This window comes from Cotesia typhae, unplaced genomic scaffold (genome assembly GCF_013202065.1).
Source record: "Cotesia typhae breed Kobodo isofemale line unplaced genomic scaffold, CoteBio_Ctyphae scaffold_13, whole genome shotgun sequence".
NCBI lineage: Eukaryota > Metazoa > Arthropoda > Insecta > Hymenoptera > Braconidae > Cotesia > Cotesia typhae.
In genome coordinates, this window is record NW_027423774.1 from 1,237,925 (window position 1) to 1,261,571 (window position 23,647).

At 27.3% G+C, this 23,647-nt stretch overlaps 3 protein-coding genes across 7 annotated transcripts in view; 2 read left to right on the forward strand and 1 right to left on the reverse strand.

Annotated features, from left to right (window-relative positions):
* Positions 1-155: 155 nt before the first annotated feature.
* Positions 156-4,937, reverse strand: Ints6 (integrator complex subunit 6). The gene is made up of 4 exons (XM_074253355.1): positions 4,568-4,937; positions 3,781-4,098; positions 3,528-3,708; positions 156-3,461 (listed from the first exon to the last, which is right to left on the reverse strand). The coding sequence occupies exons 1-4, from the start codon at positions 4,682-4,684 to the stop codon at positions 940-942; spliced, it is 3,138 nt and encodes a 1,045-aa protein (XP_074109456.1). The 5' UTR covers positions 4,685-4,937; the 3' UTR covers positions 156-939.
* A 2,611-nt stretch (positions 4,938-7,548) lies between these two features.
* On the forward strand, positions 7,549-13,017 carry Thada (Thyroid adenoma-associated protein homolog). Its single transcript, XM_074253379.1, is given in 13 exon segments — positions 7,549-7,738; positions 7,810-7,950; positions 8,052-8,690; positions 8,776-8,844; positions 8,846-8,883; positions 8,976-9,894; positions 9,969-10,244; positions 10,335-10,538; positions 10,651-10,841; positions 10,973-11,543; positions 11,647-11,806; positions 11,876-12,129; positions 12,201-13,017. Coding segments are annotated over 13 exon segments (3,966 nt in total). The 5' UTR covers positions 7,549-7,576; the 3' UTR covers positions 12,543-13,017.
* A 902-nt stretch (positions 13,018-13,919) lies between these two features.
* Positions 13,920-23,647, forward strand: part of LOC141535374 (uncharacterized protein CG43867) — a 37,227-nt gene continuing 27,499 nt past the window's right edge. For 4 of the 5 annotated variants that reach the window (XM_074255270.1, XM_074255273.1, XM_074255272.1 and 1 more), the window contains exons 1-2: positions 13,920-14,221; positions 17,593-18,868. In XM_074255270.1, coding sequence (XP_074111371.1) covers positions 17,918-18,868 — 951 coding nt within the window. In that variant the 5' untranslated portion in view covers positions 13,920-14,221; positions 17,593-17,917. The remainder of the gene's footprint in view (positions 14,222-17,592; positions 18,869-23,647) is intronic. The other variant, XM_074255276.1, reaches the window with a different exon arrangement.

The following is a 23,647-nucleotide window of genomic DNA, read 5'->3' on the forward strand; positions in this document are numbered from 1 at the left end:
TAATGATGTTACTCAGAAAATTGTACAATATATGCTTGAAATATAAATTGAAGATAATAACGGTTTTAGTATTTAATGGTGTGAATAAATGTTCTTGATAAACCTTCATAAGAAATTTATATTTAAAACATTTCTGATGATATTTACAGTGATATTTTATGTACAGAACAATAATAATATTTCTCTTTGTTATTAATGAAACTTGGTGAAAAATACAATATTTATTTACAAATTATCTAGGTACAATATTATCTTTACATTACGCAGTTGTTTAAACAATAATGATAGTAACACATTATTCATCACCTTTTGTTTCATAATTTTTTATTTTATCAATTAAAGAAATTAATAAAGCAATTTTCTTTCAAACCCATAAGTTGTCAACAATTATAATTATGAAGTACAATACTTATTTAAAATAACAATGATTTTTTTCTAATTTAATTGATGGAATTTTTAACAATTTTTTTTTCTATAAAATCAATAGATTTTTTTTTTAAACTAAGGAAATTTTTTATTTTATAAAATAATAATTGTAACTACACATCAATAGTTGTAAAATACATACATTTATGTAGGTAAGAGTTAAATGAATAGTAACAATAAAATTTATGAACTATCTAATAAAATAAAATTTTTGCCTGATGAGAAAAGTCAAGAGATGAAAGATATTATGCTCGTTTGGTCCATTATAATTAAAAATTTTCTTCATCAATATCAATAATATTTAACATCTCACTTATCAAACTTCCTTTCATAAAATTTAATTTAAATGTTTTTTATCCAGAGGAGAAGAAGAAGAAGAAAAAAAAAAAAAAAACATATTTTATAATAAGTCAACAACTATTAACATAATCTCAGTGTAAATTACAAATCACTCTGGAGTGCATATATAACTGTACATTTGAAAGATAATTAGAAAAAAAAATAATAATAAATTTAGTTCATCTTATTTGCACCATTGTGATTTATTTTACAATTCGTTACCCAACCATCTTCTTGAATAGAGCCCAAATAATCCTCTAAAAGTTTTGCTAAAGTTCGGCGCTTAAACCGAAGTGATTCCTTCACAATATCACGCACAAAGGCAATTCGAATGTCTAGAGTTCCCTTAACTTGACGTATATGAGAAAATAAAGTAGAATAATTAGTTCCTCGTTTTCTTACTTCTTTATGTATGACCTCTCTAATTGAAAAATTATGTTTTCGCACATCATCCAATTCTTTTTTTGTTAAAGGTCTTTCCTTTTCTGATTTCACATCGTGCTTTTCATCAACGTGATTACCCAGCCGATTTTCTTGTTTAATGTCAATATTAACACTGTTAACATTATCATTATTTACATCGTTATTAGTTGTTACATCATTATGCTCTAATTTAATTTCGATTTTTTCATTTTTTATTTCCGGTTTGATTGATTGAATATTATTAGGTGTAACTGGTACTAAATCAGGAGGTGCTTCGTAATTATTTTCTGGTGTTTCATTCGGACAAAATTCGAAAACAGGCAGTGTCGCTGACGTTATATCCAAGAGTCCATTTGTTAATTTATCGGTCGTACTGTTAGTGGGTAGAATTGAATTAGGTAATGTTGGAGATGGTAGATTTGTAGAATTTAAAATTGTAGACATGTTAGGTGAATTTACATCCATTGGTGTTGGAGTCGATCGTTTTGGTTCAGCAACTTGAGTCCAAGGTAAAGGCGAAGTAGAAGGTGACGGTGACGGTGATACATATGATCGTCTCCGAATTATGTAATCTTTTGGAATAGGCCCAGGCTTTCTTTTATTCGCCGATGGTCGAGAGAGAATAGGACTAATATTATTTACACTGCTATTATCCAAAGACCGTTTAAGACTTTTTGAATTCGATGTTGATGGTGAAATTCCTGATGACAGAGAATTGCTAGATATATTGGATGGCGAAGATGAGGAGTTCAACATAGATTGATTTCCAGGTGAAGAAGAATTAGATGCTGATGAAGATGAAGGACTTCCTACCATGTCCATATCTGCTTCATCAACCATCATGCGTTTGTCAATTTTGAAGGGATTGCCAAACATATGTTGCCTTACAGGTGCACTTTCAATTTCTCGAAGCGGTGGCGTCATACGTTTAAGATACTCTTGATAATTACCCATTTGAGCAACAGGCATCGAATGAACAAAATCGTCATCTAATAATTTAGTGTGCATTAATCCAGGTTGAAGGAAATTGGCCCTCATCCGTACTACTTGGTCCAATAAACTTTTTCTCGGTACATCAAAAGCATTTCTATAACTGTGAACCCCACGTTGTTGCTGTTGATTTCTTACAAGACCTACAACAAAACCACCAAATTCATTCAATTGATCACGGAGTCCTATAAATTTATCTTGAAGTAACGGGTGAGAAACTAAATCCTTTTTCAAAGGACTTCGAGGAATCACACGAATTCCTTCCGTAACAGGTGACGTAGTTCCATTAACTAAAAATTTATTAGCATTGGTATTAGCAGCTTGTTTCGAACTCACTTCATTACATAGTCTGTCAAATTCGATTTTTGCTTGATTTTTCAATCGTTTCAAGTAATTTAGTACACTGTAAGACAAAGAGTTGTCTAAATTATCTGGAATGAGAGTTTGAGCCAAAGGTGCTGGCGCACCCATCCTTGTTAAAGCTCTCCTCAAAGATGCAGCATAATAAGTAGGCATTGTCCTTAAATAATTTTGAAATTGTGTCCTCCATTCATTCGTTGGTTTCAATCTGTGCACCTTAAATAACTCCTCAAGTAATGGTAACAATACAGGATAATTATAAGGCATAACAAATAGATTAACACAGGTGAGATTAGTACTAGCTTTCAAATAACCAAAAGGATGTCCAACTTCGCTTGATTTATAAGAATTAGCGACGAATACTTGCCAGCAAGTTGTTGGTTGTTTTCTAGCTAAGATATATTGCGTCAAAGGACTTGGTTCAAGTTCATATTTATCAAAAGGCAAATTTTCAATAACCATTGGCTCTTGACTAGTACAAGTAAATTTAACGTTGGGATGCGCAGATCTTGGTGGCAATGAACTTGCATTTAAATCTGGCCAAAAACTTTCGGGAATAGGCCAAAAACCAACGGCAAAACCTTTTTGTGCTTGTCTTGGTACATAAATGAGCCTACGACACGAATGCCAAGCTGTATTTCCTACTGCTACTGGAATAGGTAAATACTGTGATTTTATTCCATTAGCTGTGGTTGATGAGTTCTCATCATCATTTTCTTCATCTTCTGGTTGTACTACTGGCTGCGGTTGCATTGGTTGTTGTTGTAGAGTCAATTGTTGTTGTGATAATATTTCATTGGGTAAAGGCGGTGGATCTGGACCGATTTTTTCGAAATTGATCACAACACCGGATTGTACTTTTTGGACTAAAGAGTCAATACACTGCATCATCATTCTGTGCGAAGTTATGCAGTATGATCGTCCTAAAAATTAAAAATAATCTTTGTAAAAATATAATAGATTTTATTTAATTATAAGAGAATAATTACCTCCAGTAACTTCACACATTGCATCAATTGGTGAAGCGTCACTAGCCACTAAGCCGGTGTCTCTGTCAATCGCGGGTGTTCCCGAGAGTCTAAGCACTAATGAAAATAATCTCTGGTCCCATCTAAACGGTTCTTTGGTCAATTCCGAGCCGGGAATTGGTGCATGCATAGGTAACGTGAACTAAAAATAAAAATTATTATTAATATGAGCTAAATTAATATAAGTATTAAATAATTTCTTAAGATAAATTACATCTTGTTGAACTCCACTAATAGTCGTGTATTTTCCACCATCTGTGATTAATACAATCACAGAAGGCTCCAAATAAAAGGGACATCTTCCTTGGCCGTATGTATCAATTCCTGTTTGCATTCGATTAATATTTAAAACATCAAGTGCGTGTTTTAAAGCAGCACCTAAAGTAGTCAAGCCAACACACTGAAGGTTTTTCAATTCATTCATAAACGTGGCAAGATTTTCTTTCCATCCTGCTTTTATATTTTGTGGAGGATCTTCAAATGATAAAAGCATATATCTGTCACACCGACTTTCGGGTGACCTCTGTCTCACCTGTAACATAAAAAATCAGATATTATATCAACTTTTTTTAACATAAAAAAAAAAAAAAAAAAAAAAAAAAAAAAGATAGGGTTAATTTTTTTCACAACTAATAAACATGACACAGCTATGGATTAATATGTATGACATTAAAGTTAGCTGTCACTTGATTAATTTTTAATTTTATCTAATTAAATTAATTCTAAAAAATTGCATTTTTAATTTTTTAAAATTTCTACATGTCAATATTTTTGCTTATTTTTTTTGCCATAATTTATTTGTCAACAAAATTTCTAAAAATAATTAAATTAATTTTTATTTAATATGTGTATGTATATTTGTCCATACATACATATATATATGTATATAGTACACATATATATGTTTGTGTGTGTGTGTGTATGTCTGCCTGTGTGTCTATGATATCTGTATATTAAGATTTACATGGAAACATTTATTTATACGTATGTTGTTTTTATACCTTGACAAAAGTTTCAACTGCGCTTTTAGCAACATCAAGAAGTGTCGGGCGTCCTCCTAAATATGCCCTCTGATTCATTGATGCAGAAGTGTCGATGAGAAAGACAATTATGGTCATCTTTAAGACTTAGAGCGCTAACCCCGTGTATAAAATTCAACGATGCTACTTGCACTATCTCGTTTATACGGCATACCAACCGCGTATGACAAATATAATATATGTAATTTTTGAATAAATTATATAATATTATATTCTAATTAAACATTTAAAATTACAATACCATTATTATCGTTACTTTTATTATTATTTTTATAACGTATATATCGTATAATTAATGGTTACTTGGGCAGACACCAGCCCTTGTTTCAATGCGACCGTACGAGCCGAATGTATCAGTAAAAGTAAGTTCAAGAGAGTCCTATACTATACTGCCCAGTTTCGCTACACTCCACTCCACTACAATCTTTTTTCTTTTGCTACGTATACCCACACATGTTTTCTACAAATATATATGCATGTACACTCGTTATACCTTATATTACACACATCACATACATCAACGACTCAACCAACAGTTTTTAATGTACTAAGGAGTGGGGATATGAGAATAGAAAATCTGATTGCTCAAATTCCACATCGCGTCAATTCCAACGACTCCATTGTAAACTATCATAGTCATAATTAATTTACCTTTAATTATATTTATTTAATTTTAAAGCAAATAGGTTGAATTACAGCTACGTTAATAATATATTATGAACAAGTGGTAGGTACTAACTGTGAGGATTAGGTTGATGGCGTTTTTATTTTTTAGGTTAAGAAGTTGATAATTATATAAAAAAAAAAATTATTTGATCATTTTTGCTACATAATTTTTTAAAAACTCATAATTTCTAAATTAATTTTTTTACAGAAGAAATTTAAATTACAGATTCTTGATGATTGACGGACTAGTGGCAAGAGTTACATGAGTCTGACTCATGTAACACAGAATTGGATTTTTTACGCCTAAAACAAAAAATAATAGCTGTTTATTTTTTTAAAATAGAACAATAATCTATTTTACAGAAATTGAAAGATCAAGAAAATTATTAATTGCTAATATTTTTCCTTTTGTCTGGGAATAAATTATGGAAATTTAGACCTTGAATATATTTTTTTATGACACTGAAGTTGATAGATATTAAAAATTTTTTTAGCAATTAAATTATTATAAAAAAAAATTAAATTAAAAAGTTTCACATGTGAAAATTAATAAAAATCACAAGGGAAAATTTTCAGAAGCATTTTTTTGTTGTAATTAATTTATAAAACAAATTTTTAAATTAACAGCTGACGGCTAACTTCGGTGTTATATTTTTTTTGTTTTATAAAAAAATTTTAGCAAGACTCATTAAATTGTTAAATTAATATTAAAAATCTAAACTCTGGAAGCATACATTAAAAATATACAAATGTTTACAGTTGCTTTAATATTTTACAAAGTAAATTAATAGACAGTATATCAACAAATGATAAACAATTTTACATCTAGAGCAAGATAAAATATATAGATAAAGATATTTTAATGTCACGAGTTGAATAATTCTGAGGTCAACATTGTTTCGTTTAAAGTAACGACGTGGCAATATCGCATTTTTAACCTTAGCTAAAATTAATTTTCTGTCTCTCAATTTATCTGATAGAAAAATTTACAGACTTGTACTTATGACTAAATGAATAAATAATACTAGTTTTCTGTAGTTTTACTATAGTACATATATAACATGTTATCGTTATATACCCCCTCCAATTATGCCATCCCGACATTGAATTGAGCAGCTTTTATAATTATATTTGTTAAATTCAATAAATTTTAACAGTCAATAAATTTTTAGATTTTTTTTTCTTTTCATTCTTGAACAAGTATCAAATACTTATATTTCACTGATATTTATTATAAAATAATTATTTTTGTCATATGAATGTAAATTTGTATTTAAATCTCTCGTTTAATCTATTTAATGCGTAGAATTTATCGGATGATAATTTAAATTCATTTATACCTATAAAAAAAAAAAAAATTAAATTAATAATTAATTACAGCAATAGTTACATATTGAGTATTTCTAATAGCCGTAATCTATAAATAAATAAATTATTGAGTACTTATATTAATTTAAATAAATAACACTGAAGTTGACAGATATTAAAAATTTTTTTTAGAATCTTATAGCAATTAAATTATTAAAAAAAAATTTAATTAAAAAGTTTCACATGTGAAAATTAATAAAAACTACAAGTGAAAATTTGTAAAAGCATTTTTTTATTGTAATTAATTTATTAAAAAAATTTTTTTAATTGACAGCTGACCGTTAACTTCAGTATTATTTTAAATAAAAGTAATTATTTAGCTTAGAAGAGTCACTGGCTTTTTTTAGGGCTTTCTGATAGATTTTCTTGTTAAATAATTTTAGTTAATCAACTCAATAATTTAGTAGAAGCTCCCGTGACTTTAAGACCATGCTCGATGATGTCTATAGCCACTCTGTAGTGTATATACTAAACAAGAAAACATATGTATACAGAACGTAAATTCAAAATAGATGAGTTTTTGTATAAATTTTAATTGTTTAAAAAATTAATTTTATTAATAATATTTATTTGTGTTAATTTTAAGTTGTAAAGTAATTGTATATATTTTTATAATTTATATTTATAATTTTTTTGCACATACAAATATGTTGATCATAACCTCAATCTGAAAATTAAAGACCGGTTTTATTGGATTTACATTTAAATTTATAAATCCATAGTTATTTAAAAATAGTTTTAAATTATTTTAATATATGAAACTATAAATCTACTAAAGATGTTTATCGACAAAGAAATTAGAATCTGATTAATTTTTGTGAATACATGTTTCATAATTTATTTAAAATTATTAAGTGATTTTAAATTATTTAATAAATATATTATTAATTATAATTTTCATTTAACAGGATAGAAAAATAAAAATCTTTGTTTAAAATGGAATTCAAGGAAATTATTTTGAAGCTTAATGATCTACGTAAGCAAAAAATAAATGGTGAGCTAGATGATTCCAACCACTTATCAGCTGAACACATAAAATGGAGAAATGAATTGAGCTTTGATTTATTGGATGAATATATCAAACATTCTTGTGAAGAAGTATGTATAAAAATTATAACATTAAATAATTTTTAAAATATTCATTCTATTTACTATATATTGTTTTACAGATTCGACTCGTCACACTCAGTCTTCTAGTTGAATCTAAAAAAAGTACTTTACGTTTTTTGGAAAAAGAATTAAATATAATAATAGAGTTTATAAAATTTAATCTTGGAGAAAAATTTGAATTCGTTCCCGTCATCAAAAAAGTAATAGCCTTGGAAATTTTTTAAACTTTTATGTTAAATATTTTTATTTAATAAATCATTTTTTTTTTTTTTTTTTTTTTTTTTTTTTTTTTTTCAACTAGGTATTTAAACGAATTAGTCAAAGTCTTGCTGTGTTTCGAAGAAATGTAATGCAAATTGAGAAATTTAAATCACGAGAGAAAGAAGCATCCGAAGATCTGGAATTGTATCAACAACGCGAACAAGAGTATACAGAGCTAGCTAAGGAATCATTAAATTCAATAAATTATTATCGCTCATTTTTCTTCAACGTCCGCGATGAATGTTTGAGTGGCACACGGATCGGAGCAACTCATACACGAAAAAAAAATAGTTTGGGTATATTACAACTGCAACAAAACATTTTAGAAAATGATTTTAGTGATATATCGTGGAATTTTGAACAAGTAAATAAATTATTTCAATGTTTATTACTTGATACATATGAAACAAATAAAGAAGTCACTTTTCAAATATTGTCAAAAATTAATCCGGTTACATTAAATTTGACAAACTCGAAGAAAGTTGATGAAATGTTATACGTAGCAATAAATTTGGGAGATTGTATTCGGCCACTTGACAGTATTACAGCATCTTATATGTTAAGAATTTGTCTTATGTCACCAATCATTAAAGAAGTATTAAAAAATTATCAGAAAAATAATCTGTATGAAAATGATACTTTAGCTCAGTTAATTATGGTTTTGCTTGAACATGCTAAGGTGAGTTTTTATTTTATGCATTACTTTTATACAATTTTAGCATAAAAATTATTTGTAATTAATGCTTCATTTATTTTTTATATAGATTTCTGTAAAATTAGCGAATGAAAATATTATTGATGCTGTTGCAAAACATTCCTTGTACGGGTATATTTTTTTGTATAAGAAAATTAATTTCTTCCTGTGATCTCAAGTAAGTTCCGTAATCATTGATTATCGTTTTATTACTGCAATTAAAATATGAATTGATTCGAGTAATAAATTTATTGAATTTATTTGTTTCAGAAAAGTTGATATTAAACTCTGGTCAATTATAATTAGTGATATAATAACTGTTAGTTTGGAATTATACACAGCAGTTTCCTCAGTAGTAAATAATTCTTCACCAGAAGGTCATTTTCCAATGGATCTTAATAAAAAATATTTGGGTGTTGATGGGGACAAGTGTGATCTAATAAAAGTAACGCCACAAATGGTTCTACTGTGCTCATGGCGCACTGTCAAAGAAGTCAGTTTATTGTTTGGCTATCTGATGATGAAATCACCGATTGAAAATGATAACTCAATAATAGGTTTATTGTCAAAACAACAAATCATTGAAATTGGAGATCATTTAGTTACGTTACTTTGCGAAACAAAGCATCGAGGTGCATTTGAACAAGCACACGTGGGGTTTGAGCAGTTTTGCACACGATTATGGCGACTTAAGCAGAATCATTTGAATGAATTGCCTAAAATATGGTTAAATGAATTACTCATGGCTATCACTGGGTTATCGCCGGGAAATGCAAAGTTATGCGCTACGCGGCGTAGTGCTGGTATACCTTTTATGGTTCAAGCACTGGTTGCTTCTGAACCTTCAATCAAAAATAAAACAGAGGCTGTCGTTTTCAACTCGTTGATGAAAATTTTATTAGATTTAACAAAAATTCAAGATGAACTTGAATTATCTAGTACTGCAATGGACATTATTGAAAAAGAAAAATTTTTTTCTAATCTCAAGATAGATGAATTAAAGAATTATTCGAGTGCAATTAATTCAGGAAGTTGTAATGATAATGTAACAATTACAGAAGTAAAAATGCATGTTTTGAATATATTACGTGCATTATTTAAACATGCCCAGCTACGAGATCTGTCTAAAATTTATTCTTCAAGTGGATTAATTACGGCAATAAACAGTTATGATAAAAAAACATGGGCTGTAAGTTTAAATAATATTAAAAATGTTTAAATAATTTTTTTATAGAGCTCATTTTCGAGATTTTTTAATTTTAGGAACGTAATGCTGCGACATTATTATTCAGTGCTTTAATAACACGAATTTTCGGTGTACAAAGAACAAAAGATCACGTAAATTTAACAGTTCACAATAAAATGACTGGTCGAGTATTCTTCGAGAAATATCCACAACTGTTACCATTTATGCTTAATCAACTAAATGCATACATCAATGATGATAGTAATCCTATAAGACCTAGTATTCAATCAATTCTACTCCTCTTATCTCGATTATATCTCTCGTCGAATTTAGACACTAATTATGACTGGAAGGTGAAATTAATATATTTTCATAGTTAAACGAATTGTTATTATTTCTTCGTTTGTGTTCATTATTTTAAACAGATTGCTTTTATAAATTAGGTTGATGAATTTGTAAGATTAGTTTCAACGTGTGCTAAAAGTAGAATATACACAACACGAGAATTAGCTGCTAGAGCTGTTGTACCTTTACTTACAGAGAGAACTGTTTGTTTATTTCTTAATGAGTTATTTGAAAAGATTAACATTGAAGCAAACAGTGGTAAATCATCACGCTGGAATTCAATACATGGCTACATACTTCAGGTTTGTTCAACATTTAACTTTTTAGAAATTAATATTTCAGTTTTTTTTTTTTTTTTTTTTTTTTTTTTTTTTTTTTTTTTTTAATAATTAATCTTATCTTATTAATTATCAGGCTTTGGAAATTACGAAGAGCAGTTTACTCTTAACATGTAAATTATCCGAAATACATTTAGGCAAATTCATCTCTAATTCAAAGTGGATTATTCGAAATGTTAGCTGTTGTAATAATAGATCAGCTTGCTATCCATTAGCAGCAGCTTATATTGATCTTCTACATGAATTTATGAATCTCTATAAATACAAGTAAGTTTATTATTAATAATATTAAAGTATTTATAAACTAAAACTTTCAGGTATCTAATTTTAATAACTGAAATGAATTTCGCTTATATTTTATTCATAAAAACGCTCAAACAATTTTTTTTTCTTTTCAGAAAAGAACAATTTCCTTTTTCATTGTATCATCAAGTACTTCATGAATCAATAACGTATGTCAGTAGAAATCAATTGAAAAACCAACTAGGAAAAGAGAGTTTTGAATTTTCCACGGTTAAATTTTTTGTGAACTGGCAACTTAAAATAAAACTCAAGTATACTTTAGAAAAGGATGAATGGTTAAAAGTATGGGGTAATATATTGTCCCATACTAATATTCAAGTGCAAATATTAGCTTGGACAAACATAAGAGAAACTGTTTGTCGAAAATCTGAAGAATTTTCCATTCCCACACAAAATCCATTGCTCTTTTTAGCGATTCATCGTACTTGTGATGAATTGTATAAAGAAGAAATCGATCCAGATATACAAGATGCAATACACGACTTTTTATTTCAACTAGACAATAAAAATAATGTGAATAGCCTTAAAATTGATGAGCATTTATATTGTGATGTGATATGCCCAGCAGTTTTAAATACTTTTAGAAAAAATACATCTAATAGTTCTAGTTTTTTGAGACTGTTTGGAAAAGTATTTGGCAAATCATTAGCCTTTTACACTAGTCAGGTATTTATCGTAATTATAATTATAAGAATAATACTTTATTAAATTATTAATCGATTTTTTTTTTTTTTTTTTTTTTTTTTTTTTTTTTTCCCATAAATTGTAGCCTTCAGTACAAAGAAACATAGATTTTAATTCCGACCCGTATGAAATATTTTATAACAATTCTTGGACTAGTTCATCCGGACTTGATTCTAGATTAGCGATTGCTAAAGTAATGTCCGATATTTATATTGATACAAAGATATTAGGCAATGAATATTTAGGTATGTATTATAATATTAAGCATAAATTAATTATTATATTAATATAATATTCTTTTAAATATTATACAGAACTTTTACTTGACTGGTGGACCATTTTATTGAAGTTATTAGTAGATGATAATTCACAAGTACGTTCGATGGCTCTATTGGCCCTGTCAAAGATTGAATCATCAGATAAAGTCACAAAAAATTCCAAAGAACCACTAGAAATATTATTTGAAAAATTTTTCAGTTGTATTTTAGATGATAGCGCAAAGTTTGCTGCATATTTTGTTTGGAGTCTTTCATTATCGGAAAACGATTTTGAAATGGATGATAGTGATGTAAGTATAAAATTAGCTTAATTATTATTTAGTAAATTAAGAAGTTATTTTAAAAATGCATTTCATTATAGGTTTTCAATAAGTGTTACAATTATGAAGCGTATGAGCCGTTACGTATTTCCGATTTGTGTGGTCGTTACTTAAAAGAAATAACACACAATCAATGGACCACTGAAACTATTTTTTCATCAAACCTACAACGATGGCTTAGCAATAAATTGAATATACGAGTTTCAGAATGTGAAAGTGCACAAATTTTAATTAATGTGTACAAAAATCGTCTACCAAAAGTCAACCAAACTTTAGATGATATATTGGATCCGACTTATAATGACAAATTAGTTCAAATTTTAGCATTTGAAAAATTTTTAACACTTATTGATAAAAATTATTGTTTTAATTTGTGGAATTGATAATTTTCATCAATTTGTATTGTAGGCAATGTTTCGATTATTTTTTTTTAATACATTTTTTACAATAAAAACAATAAAATTTTTATTAAAAAAAATTATTAAGCTATTTATTAAAAATTTTTCATAATAGTTTGAATTATTGAAACTCGTAGATAATAATCTTCACGATAATTTCTTTTTGACAATTGAATAAAGTTTAGAACTGAGACAGTGTAGTAAACTTAGACGGATATTATACCCGCAATGTAAATTTTGTTGTTACAAAGCACAGGAAATTAAACTCTCAGAGGAGAATGAGGTGAAAACTTTATCAAGTTGTCCTGATATTATTTGATTGACAATATAATATAAAGATTTTGTATAGATATGGATTTAAAATTTTACTGTCTAATTTACTTTTATTTAAATTATTACTATTTAACATCTAAAAAATATTTTCATCAAGATTAAATCGTATCAAACAAACTAATTTAATGAAGCTGCGTTAAATTTACATCTTCTTCATTTATTAAATTGGGTCATCTTATTATTTAATTACTTTAAGAAATGCATAATTTATTTTTGCATTTAAAATAAGCAGAAAATAATTTTTTTTTTCATACTCATAAATTTTATGACATTAAAGTTTTTTTATTTTATTTAACAAATAAATCTTTTCTGAAAAACTATTTTTAAAAAATTGCATTTATAATTTTTAAAAATTTCTATAAGTCAATTATTTTTTCTTATTTATTTTTGCCATAATTTATTTGTTAAAATTAATAAGTAGCTGCAAAATTAATTCTCATATAAATTTTAATTTAAAAAAATTTCTTATTTACAAATTATTCATCCTAGAGAAAGGAGTTAAATATTTTTACACGTATAATTTTTCAAAATACTGTGTATGAAAAAATAAGGTCAAAAACAAAGTGTGTAATGAGCGTTAATATAAATACTTGAAGTTAAGGAGTAGTACGTGTATGAGGGTGTAAACGAAAAAAAAAACCTGAATAATAAAAGTAGAAAACGAGGAATAAGTGACAGGTAAAAAGCTCTAGTACAAAATTAAAACATCTCTCAAGACGCTCCAGTTCTTTTTTGATGTTCATCGCACGATTGTAGTGCCTATGTATTAACAACTAGATCGTAAACAGGTACAGGGGGTGGTGTATGATGCTGAAATGCTAAAATCGGCTAGTATAGCTATATCAGGAGTCAAATTCAAAAGGGATATGATATGTATTTCATAGAGTTTTATTAAAATGGCAAAACGAAAATGAAGACTGCCACCCGTTATGCAGATCGAAATGGGAAATGGCGAGTATAGGTATAAGATTGGATGTAGGGCGACGTAGAATGACAAGAGAGTCCGAGTAGTTGGCGCTTCAGTCGAAGCTCGTAGGCTGGCTCGTTATTATAGTCGTACATACATATTTTTAGAATAATTTCACGATTTCGTCTTGCTCGGTTTCGATCAGTGGATAAATGTGTGTTCATTTTTAAACTTTTTACACTAGTATACTAGTATTTATACAATTCATTTATTAATGTTTATGTTTATATTGTCATTGTAATAATAGCTATTCTAATATATTTATAATAATATTGTACATATAAAAAGTAAAGGGTGAACGAACGATAACGATTGTGCGTGTAACATAACTAAGCATGGAGTTTTAGATTTATCCTAATAACAGGTGAGTTATTTTCATTTTTTATTAATATTCATAATATCCATTTTTTAATTAATATTATGTTATTATTTTTTAATACATTATTTGTCTCTAGGCAAGTTTTTATTTTATATCTGTCAAAAATTACTCCTGTTTAAATTATATCAACAAAAAAATTGTTGCTTATACGTCACAGTGTTTCGGAAACTGGAGATTACACTTTGTACCATATGAAAAATATTCTCATGTACAGGAAGTTTATTCATCTGCTGATTTTATTAGTACTTTGTACTATTTTTTTAGTATTTACTTTAATGAGTTATAAGAATCTTTAGGAATAATATAAGTCTGGTAAGTCTTAAATTTAGTGAGAATAATTCTTGGAAATAGAATTGCGTATAGTTAATAGATTTTTTTTTTTTCTTTTTATTAAATTAAGCTACGTACATTTCAGGTATATAATTAGTAACTTTTGTAATTATTAATTACTAAAGAAAAAATTTTATAGATTTATGTAATTTATTCATGAAAATGAAGTTAGCCGATATTTAAAAATTTTATGACATTAAAGTTAGCAGTCATTAGAGAATTTTTAAATTTTATTTAACAAAAAAATTAGTTCCAAAAAATGATTTTTAAAAAATTGGATTTTTAATTTTTTTTAATTTCTAAATGTCAATTTTTTTTTGCCATAATTTATTTGTTTAAAAAAAATTCTAAAAATTATCAAATTATTTTCATAAATTTTTTTTTTAAATAAATTTCACTTAAACAATAAAAAAAAAATTTCACATGTAAAAAGCTTGAAAAAATACAAATGCAATTTTTTATAAATGTCTTTTTAATTGAAATTTAATTAACAAAAAAAAAATCAAAAATTTTTCAACATCTGCTAACTTCAGTTTCATAATTTATTTATCTTTTTCTTGGCTAATTATAGCGTTAATAATTAATTACATTAGTTGAATTTAATCAGTCAATTTATATTACGATAGAAATAATTTATCATTATAGCAAATGCGTGTTGTATGTGCGTTGGCGTTACAGACAAAACGATGACATCCGCATGGTCATTATGACTTCTTGAATACATTAAATAAAAATAACTCGGTAATTAAATCAATATTACCAAATATTTGTAAGGATGCATTATAAATTTATTATATAATATTTATTGAATTATTTACTATCAGGTGATAAATATAAAATATAAAATAAACTTTTCTTTCCTATTGATAAATTTCAATGAATGAAACTACAAAAAAAAGTATTTGAATGGAAAGAAATTAAAAAAGGTTTATGTATATTTAAACTGTGATTGTCGAGATTCAATAATATTAAATTTATCATGAGATTTTAATAGAATAAAAAGCTCCTCGTTGTTTTATACTTTTATATCACCGAAGACTCCAGAATAAATAATCCTCCACTCGCAGTAATACTCTTTCGGTTGGTCTCTTTTAACCTGGCCCCTTGGGGACACATAAATTTTGTGTAAAATTGACTGGAAGAAAAGGCATACATTAGCCCAAGGATCTGGTAAAATATAAATAATACATGATAGAGATGATTGAGAATCGTAAACGTGAGCTAAGTTCACGGTGAAAGAAAATACACTCGATATTATTCATATATAAAATATCAAAAAGATTTTGTATATTGATAAATCTTCTTTTTTAATTTTTATCACTCATAAATAAAATTTTTTTATAAGTCATGTTATGAAGATGACCTTTTAAAAGAAATCAAAGAAAGCTAAAAAAATTTACAAATATTGTATTTAATTTTTTAAATATTGTCTGGTAATTTTCAAAGTTAGTTTTAAATCTATTTATGATCATAACGAGCTCACGTCAGACTATTGCACATGTAAATATATATTACGAGGTTGCACGTATTGCTTTTTAATAGAGTAGACTATTTGAGACGATGAGAAAAAATTCAATGCAAATTACTACCTATGAATATGTAATCTTAATTATCTTTTTTTTTTTTTTTTTTTTTTAAGTTGTTGACAATTTATTTTATTACTTTTTTCTTTATGATCTGATTTTAGTATCAAAATTTTATTAAATGCATTATTTATAGAACTTACTCATAGACTTTGTCGATGTTGAATCATTATTACATAATACTGAATAATTATTATTTTTTATTGTAAATTTTAAACGAAGTATTTATTTTAGCTTTGAATAATAATTTTTTTTCTTTACAATTTTTATATTTTTAAATTAAGATAAAAGAGAAATATTAAAAATATTTTTCATTATATTAGAAGCAAGATCAGTTAAGTTCTTCTTAATCTTCACTTGAAAATTTTCTAAACCATAAATATGTATATTCTTTATCTACTTATGTTCATAATGACTGTTATATTTGCTATAATAATAACTTTTCCAACGTCATTTTTCATAGAATACTATAGAATCAAAAATTCTGATACATCACCACAACAAAATTCAATTTATTTAGAATCTAGTCCAAATAATGATTATTCAGATGAAGAAATTGTAATCGTACAAAATCTAAAACACGCCTCTACATCAAATGATGATTGGGAAACTCAAGAACATAACGAAGTTCTTCTTCCAATACCATCTATTTCTAGAGAGCCCGTATCAATAGAATTACTGAGTGAGCAATTAGTAAATTTAAATAACCTTGATACTAGCGCTAGTTCAGTTGTTGGAAAATTCAATGATAATTTTAAAAACATTATTAAAAATACAATAAAACAAAATATTCAATATCTTTTAAGCGATAATAATTATGAAATACACTTATCTTATCCTGATGATTACGTCCAAGATATAATTAATTTAATGGAGGAAAATGATAATACAAGTAATTTTAAAGACTTGTGTAATTTTGGGATTAAAATATTACAAATGCATTTAACTTCTCAGAAGAAAAGAAAATTTTATATGAATACATTGATAAATATTATTAAAAAGATTAATAGAATAATTGTGCAGCAAAATAATATAATTATACTAGAAAAATCCGATTGGGGTAATGCACTTTTTCGCTCGCTAATTTTATTAGCAATGTATGAATACATGGGATACAACAATTTAAATAAATTATCCACTTGTCATAATGTAATAAACTCTATCATCCATAACTTGGATGAATCAGTTAAAATGCTCTTTGATAAAGATATTCAATTTATATGTTTAACAATACCGACATTACTAACTGATTATTTGTATGATCGTCATAAATTTGATAACGAAATTAAAGAAGCCGTTGGCTATTTAAAAGAGACATTTGAGAAAGTTGATGATAAAAATAAATTCTACTACAGTTTATATGAAATATTCTCGAATGAATTGAATACACAGTAAATAATTATTGGATATTTAATTATCATTTTTTTTTTCTTTAAATTTCAGATCCAACCATTCAAGCAATAATGAAGATTAAATAAAAAAATGAGTCACCGTTTAATTAAAAAAAAAAAAAAAAAAAAAAAAAAAAAAAAAAAAAAAAAACAATGAAATTCTCCAGCGTAATAAGAATAAATATAGAATCAATGGATATAATATTGATCTATCGTGAAACTCGGTGATTTCTTGACGGAAGACACTGAAGTTTTTAGAAACCATCTAAGTAATCGGAGAAATGCCAACGTAAATACTTGAGGAAATATTATTAATGTAAGTGCATGTATGCGTGTATATATGCACGCGTGTGTGCGTGACAACGTGGAGGAGGGTGATGGATGACATACGAGGTTCTTCGGCAGGTCGCCGACTTTCGCAGATCTTCGATCCAATCGCCCGACTCGCCTCCGATTTCGGTTCTAGTTCTTCAGCTCCTTGCAGTCCACGGTTGGGTTTAAATAATAGAACTTATGAAAATGCCAGTGTTTTTGAGTCTAATAAGTCTCGAGGAAATAATACGACAGCAGATAACCTTACCCATGAAAATACACGATTATTGTCAAGACAACGAAGTGGTAGTACAACACGTCAAGTATCTATATTACCGTCTAACAGATCCCAACAATTAAATGATTCACCTGTACACTCTAGAAGCTTGACGTCAACTTATGTCAATGTACCATGTGATAATTCACACCATGGACGCAGAGATAAATCCTTTACTGATAATAATAAAAGTAATATTGGGTATGTTGAGCTCAGATCTAAAGACAATAAGTCTCATTATCACGGTGTAATGCCACCGCCTTTTAGCTTCAGCTCTGAATCAAGTGGCTGTGTGGAATATGCTGATAAAAGAAATTTATACGAAAATAAATCGGATAATTTTAGCACGTATGATAATTTTGAAAATGATTCATCGTCAGATGCATCTTCACCTTTATTTGAAAATATTGCTGGTGACGGTGGTTCCTCATTGAGTTCAAATGTCGACAGGATATTGTCGGCATTTGGTGGCAGTAAACAACAGCAATTTCGTAGAGCATCAATTGATCGTGATGTTACCTTCAATTCATCAATGTCACCGGCTACCTCTGCTAGTGACGAACCGAGAGAACGATTTGATGGTCGAACTACTGCTTACTCGTCGTCGAAAAGTTTTGATGCTGGTTTTTCTGCTACCGTAGAAAATCTCAATTGGCAAGAGAGATGTTTAGAGTTACAGATTGAACTTCATCGGAGCAGAAGTCAAGCAACCAGAGTACGTGATATGCTACGGGAGAAGGTGAGTTTATCAGATAAAATTAACTAAAAATATTTTTAATTCATAAAGAAATTTTTTATACTCGTGAATAATTTATCATCGCTGGAATTTTAAAATATTACATTTTTCATCCGATTAAAAATAAAAAAAAGTTTCGTTTTTTTATTTTTTAAAAGTAAATGCATATTTTTATAAATAACATTTTTTATCGTAATAATAAAACTACGTTTTTTTCGTTAAGTGAATCTATTTTGTTTTTTACCTATTTGCTGTTCAAAACATACACCTGGTTATCTTGACGTGAGTGCTTTTACTCACCCTGATATGCTTTTTTTTTTTTTTTTTTTTTTTTTTTTTTTTAATGTTTTTTAAGCTTCCTTTGGGAGCTATCACTGAGATATTTGATCCGTGACAATGCAATGAACGGTAACATTTGAGCCTGTCTCTCATCGGGATTACTATACATTTTCATTGTTGACTGACCGTATTCTAACAATTTATTACTTCAAAAACTTTTGTCTTCGATCTCATTTATTTATTTTTGTCATGAATTTCGAATATGTATTATTATATAAAATAAATGATAAGAAGACTAAAGTATACTGAGAAATAATTTATAGTTGATTATGATATATTTCGATCCTTGAGACTAAATAATTATATGCGCAGTCACGTTGAATAAATTGACATTGGCTATGGATTAAAATGAGATAAAGCACGTTAAAATCACCACTTTTATTTTTAGATTTAGTATAAATTTATTTAGCTTATAAAAGACAATTATTGTCTGAAATAATGGCAATAGATCAAACGTTTTTTTTTTCTTTCAATGAAAGAAAAATTTCCATTAAAAATTTTTTAATATTTCAACAGTTTTAATGTCGAAATATTTAAGGCAGTCGTTTTGCTTTGGTGGTAGGCATCTCCCTTCTTTACTCCATTATATTATACGTTTATATAAAACAAGTGCTTTAACTCAACCAGCTTTATCTTAATCTTCGTTGGAAATTCTAATTTGTTTGTCTATAAAGTTTGTACCGTTACTGCTTAAAGTCAAGCGGAAACAAAAGTAAAAGTTTCATTTAAAATTTTGAATTAAGTAAATAAAATTGTTAATAAAAAACGCTAAATTTTTCATCTGTTCTTTGAGTAAGAAAAATAAAGCACTGTTAGAATATGGCAATGAATAAAAAAAGTTTTTAGATTAAATTTTTTATAAAAATTGAATAAAAATGAATGTAATCTAATGATTGCTAAAATTATCGATAAAAGAATGAGTGTTGCTAATAAATTTAGTTTGTACACTTCGTAAAATGTATGACTTACATTGATTATTTATGAAAATGATAGTATATGTTGCAGAATGAATAAAGAGAAAACCCTGGGGAGTAATATCATTCGGTTACCTATTACATTACCGTAAAATATACCCCATTATCTTGATTTGTCTCTCAATAACTTGTATACTCATTATCATTATAATTTACATGATGATTTGTTTACTACAATTGTTTGTTTCGATTTACGTCACTTTATAAATGTCAACTACTACAAATTTAATATTAAATATGATTCCTTCTTCAAGTAATGGCGGAATAATATAATTTATCATACAGCAGTTCTAGTTGAATAAAAAAAAGATCCATTTTATTTGATGTGACCTATTCAATTTATTTTAATATTAGATATTAGAAAAAAATGAAAGAAAAATTTAGATATTCCGCAGTAATAAATTTTCTCATATATCTTCTTTATTTATACAAAAATATAAATGACCAAGCTTTCCGACCCCGGTGTCTCAAGATCTCAAGAAGAGTAAAAGAACTGAAAGGGAAGAAAGATGTAACGCGACAATATTCTGTTCGGAAGACGAAAAAGTGGCGCCGTGACGCCTCGGCGTCGGTGAAACTTCCGCACTACTACAAAGTGGTTAGCCGCATCAGCCAACTACACATATATTTATATACATACGTGTATATGATGCATATATATATATATATATATATATATATATATATATATATATATATATATATATATGTTACAACAGAGACATAAAATATCTGTCTAGTAGTATTTAGCTCTTACATTGATCCTACAAAGCCGCGTCCTTTGTATCGATTCATGACAGAGACAATTAAATAGATGGTCCTTTTAAATAACTACACTATACCAATTTTAGTTTTTATTTTATAAAGTCAATAAAATTGCATTCTGAATTACATTTTATAAATATTTTTTTTTTTTTCCGGATCGTATCATCGATCAAGTTGTTTTTATCTGACTACATAGATAGATTAGATTATCAATTCTATTGTGAATGTAAATTTTTTTTACAATACAATCTAAATTTGTCAACTTGACATCCACGATAAACACATCAAAAGACTTCACTCTAGATAGATTTATCTGAGATTTCATATCTCTCTACATTTTTTAAATTGTGAAAGTAAAGTAAAATTTTACTCTAGGGTTTTAAAAATGAAAAATTCGAAAACTTTCTATCATTTACTTTGGGAATAGAATATTGGAAATATTTTTTTGTTAAAATATAGGATAGTTTTTTAAAGCAACTACTTACGCAACACTCGCAGTTAAAAATTCAAATAAATTCAAAAATTGTATGGGATCTTAATTTATATATAAATTTCACTATTAAGTTGAAAAAAAAAAAAAAAAATACATTAAATGAGTTGAGCATTAAATAGTTCATTAGAGCAATTGAAATCTTTACAATCCTTATTAATTATATAATACATTTGAATGAAAATCTCATTAATGTAGACCTAAATTCTTATCAATATCAATTGAATAAAAGTAAATTAAGTACTTGGAAACCCTTTTTTCAGTTTATCTAGATATTTTTTAAACGACAAGACCATTATTGTTACTGAAGGCTTCCTCGCCTCGTTTGTCTTAAAATGCAATTACATTAAAAGAGATTCGTTCACCTTTCTTATGTATACATGTATATTCACGTACATAAGAAGCTACTGAGATTGGACACTTCAAATTAACGAGTTCGGACATGGGCAAGTACTTTTGAATACTTGACTGAAGAAGTAGAAGTACTTTAAAGCGCGACTTTAATCGTTTTTTAAGCAGAAGAAGCTCTAAGAACACACTCAGATGTGTATGAACTCTGTAATTTTTTGTTTTTAAGTAGAAGTACATTTACATAAAAAAAGGATCACTGTCAATGAAACGCACAAAATATATAATCGAAATTACGGATAATTTATCACTTGATTTAAATAATTGAACCGTATTCGAAGCTATAAGAAATATATAATCAATAAGAATTAATTTGAATAAAATCAACTCTGTGAAAGTGAATTGTTATTTTGCTTATTATCGGATAAGCTGAATTATCCAGAGATAAGCTATACATTTTCCTGATGTAAGCTTGCCGTCTCAGCACATTTTCGATGCACGTTCCAGAGTACAAAGATACAAAGAAAATAAGATAGTAAGCTAAAAAGAACAAGAAGAAAATGAGAAAAGAAAATGTGTAGCAGCTAAAATAGTTTAGAATGTATTGACTATTTATCGGAGTACTCTCTTTGGTGTGAAGTAGCTGGCTCTACGTGTGGCTCGTCAGTTCGACAGAATAAAGAATACCAGAGAAAAAAATCCTCATACTTTGCTCATCTATACTTATCTGTACGTATCGATGTATACCGGTTACTTAAGGTTACTCTGCTATAAGTAATATATATTTTTTCTACAGTGTCAGACAACAGCACAGAGTACTGGTGCCAAACAATCTAATGCTGTGTAAAGTAGATAAGTAACATAAACAAATAGAATATACGTCAGAAGAATAATAGAATTTTTTATAAACCGAATCTCTGCAAAAAAAAAAAAATTTTACTCCAGATGAAATTCAAATTTTGAAACAAATATCACTTTCATGATAATTTCATGAATTTTATAAGAAAATTAAAAAAAAAATCAAGAGCCTAATTATAAATGATTTTTTTTTGTATCAGAATGATTTAGTTTGAATCAGATGATGAATTGTAACATTTATGCTTCAGTGAAAGAAGAGCATAAGTGTAGACGTAACATGATTAATGCTAAAAATTATACTTGATATGGATGCTTTTTCAAACGTATTAAGCACAATGAAATTTTATGTAAACTGTTGTTGTTATTGTATGTACTAAGAATATTTTTAAGTGACAAGAATAATGAATTTCAACCAGACACAACATGTTAATAATAACTGTAACATTGCCTATATTTCTGAGTGATCTGATGATATTTATATAACGGTTAAATATCTGCCAGGAATAATGTGAAAGTACTTGTCGATAATTAATGCTTTTTTAGCTTAATTATAATAATTAATAAGAACCCATTCTGTCTTTAGCAAAATTTTCAATTTTCTCTACCTCCACCTTCATTGATATTTAAATAAATTTCTAGCAACTAATTTTTTTCTATAAAAAAGAGAGTATGACGATGATATAAAATAATTCAAGGCCCTGTCCTAAATTTAGAATCAATGTTTGAAAATTTTTACCGGAATATCTTCTAATAGATAAAAAGCTTCTTAATTTTTTTATGACTCGAAAGGATTACAAAAATAAAAACAACAATTTCAACTTGACATTATTCTCTAACTATTTTTATTTTAGGGATAATAAAATAATATGGTCGATGGGCGTAACTTAGCATTTTGCTGATGATACATAATTCATCTTAATCCCTGATGTAAAAAACTAATAAAAAAAATGTTTGCTACTTCAAACTAAATTTTTATGTTCCCATTTTATCAATCTCTAAGATTGTCGG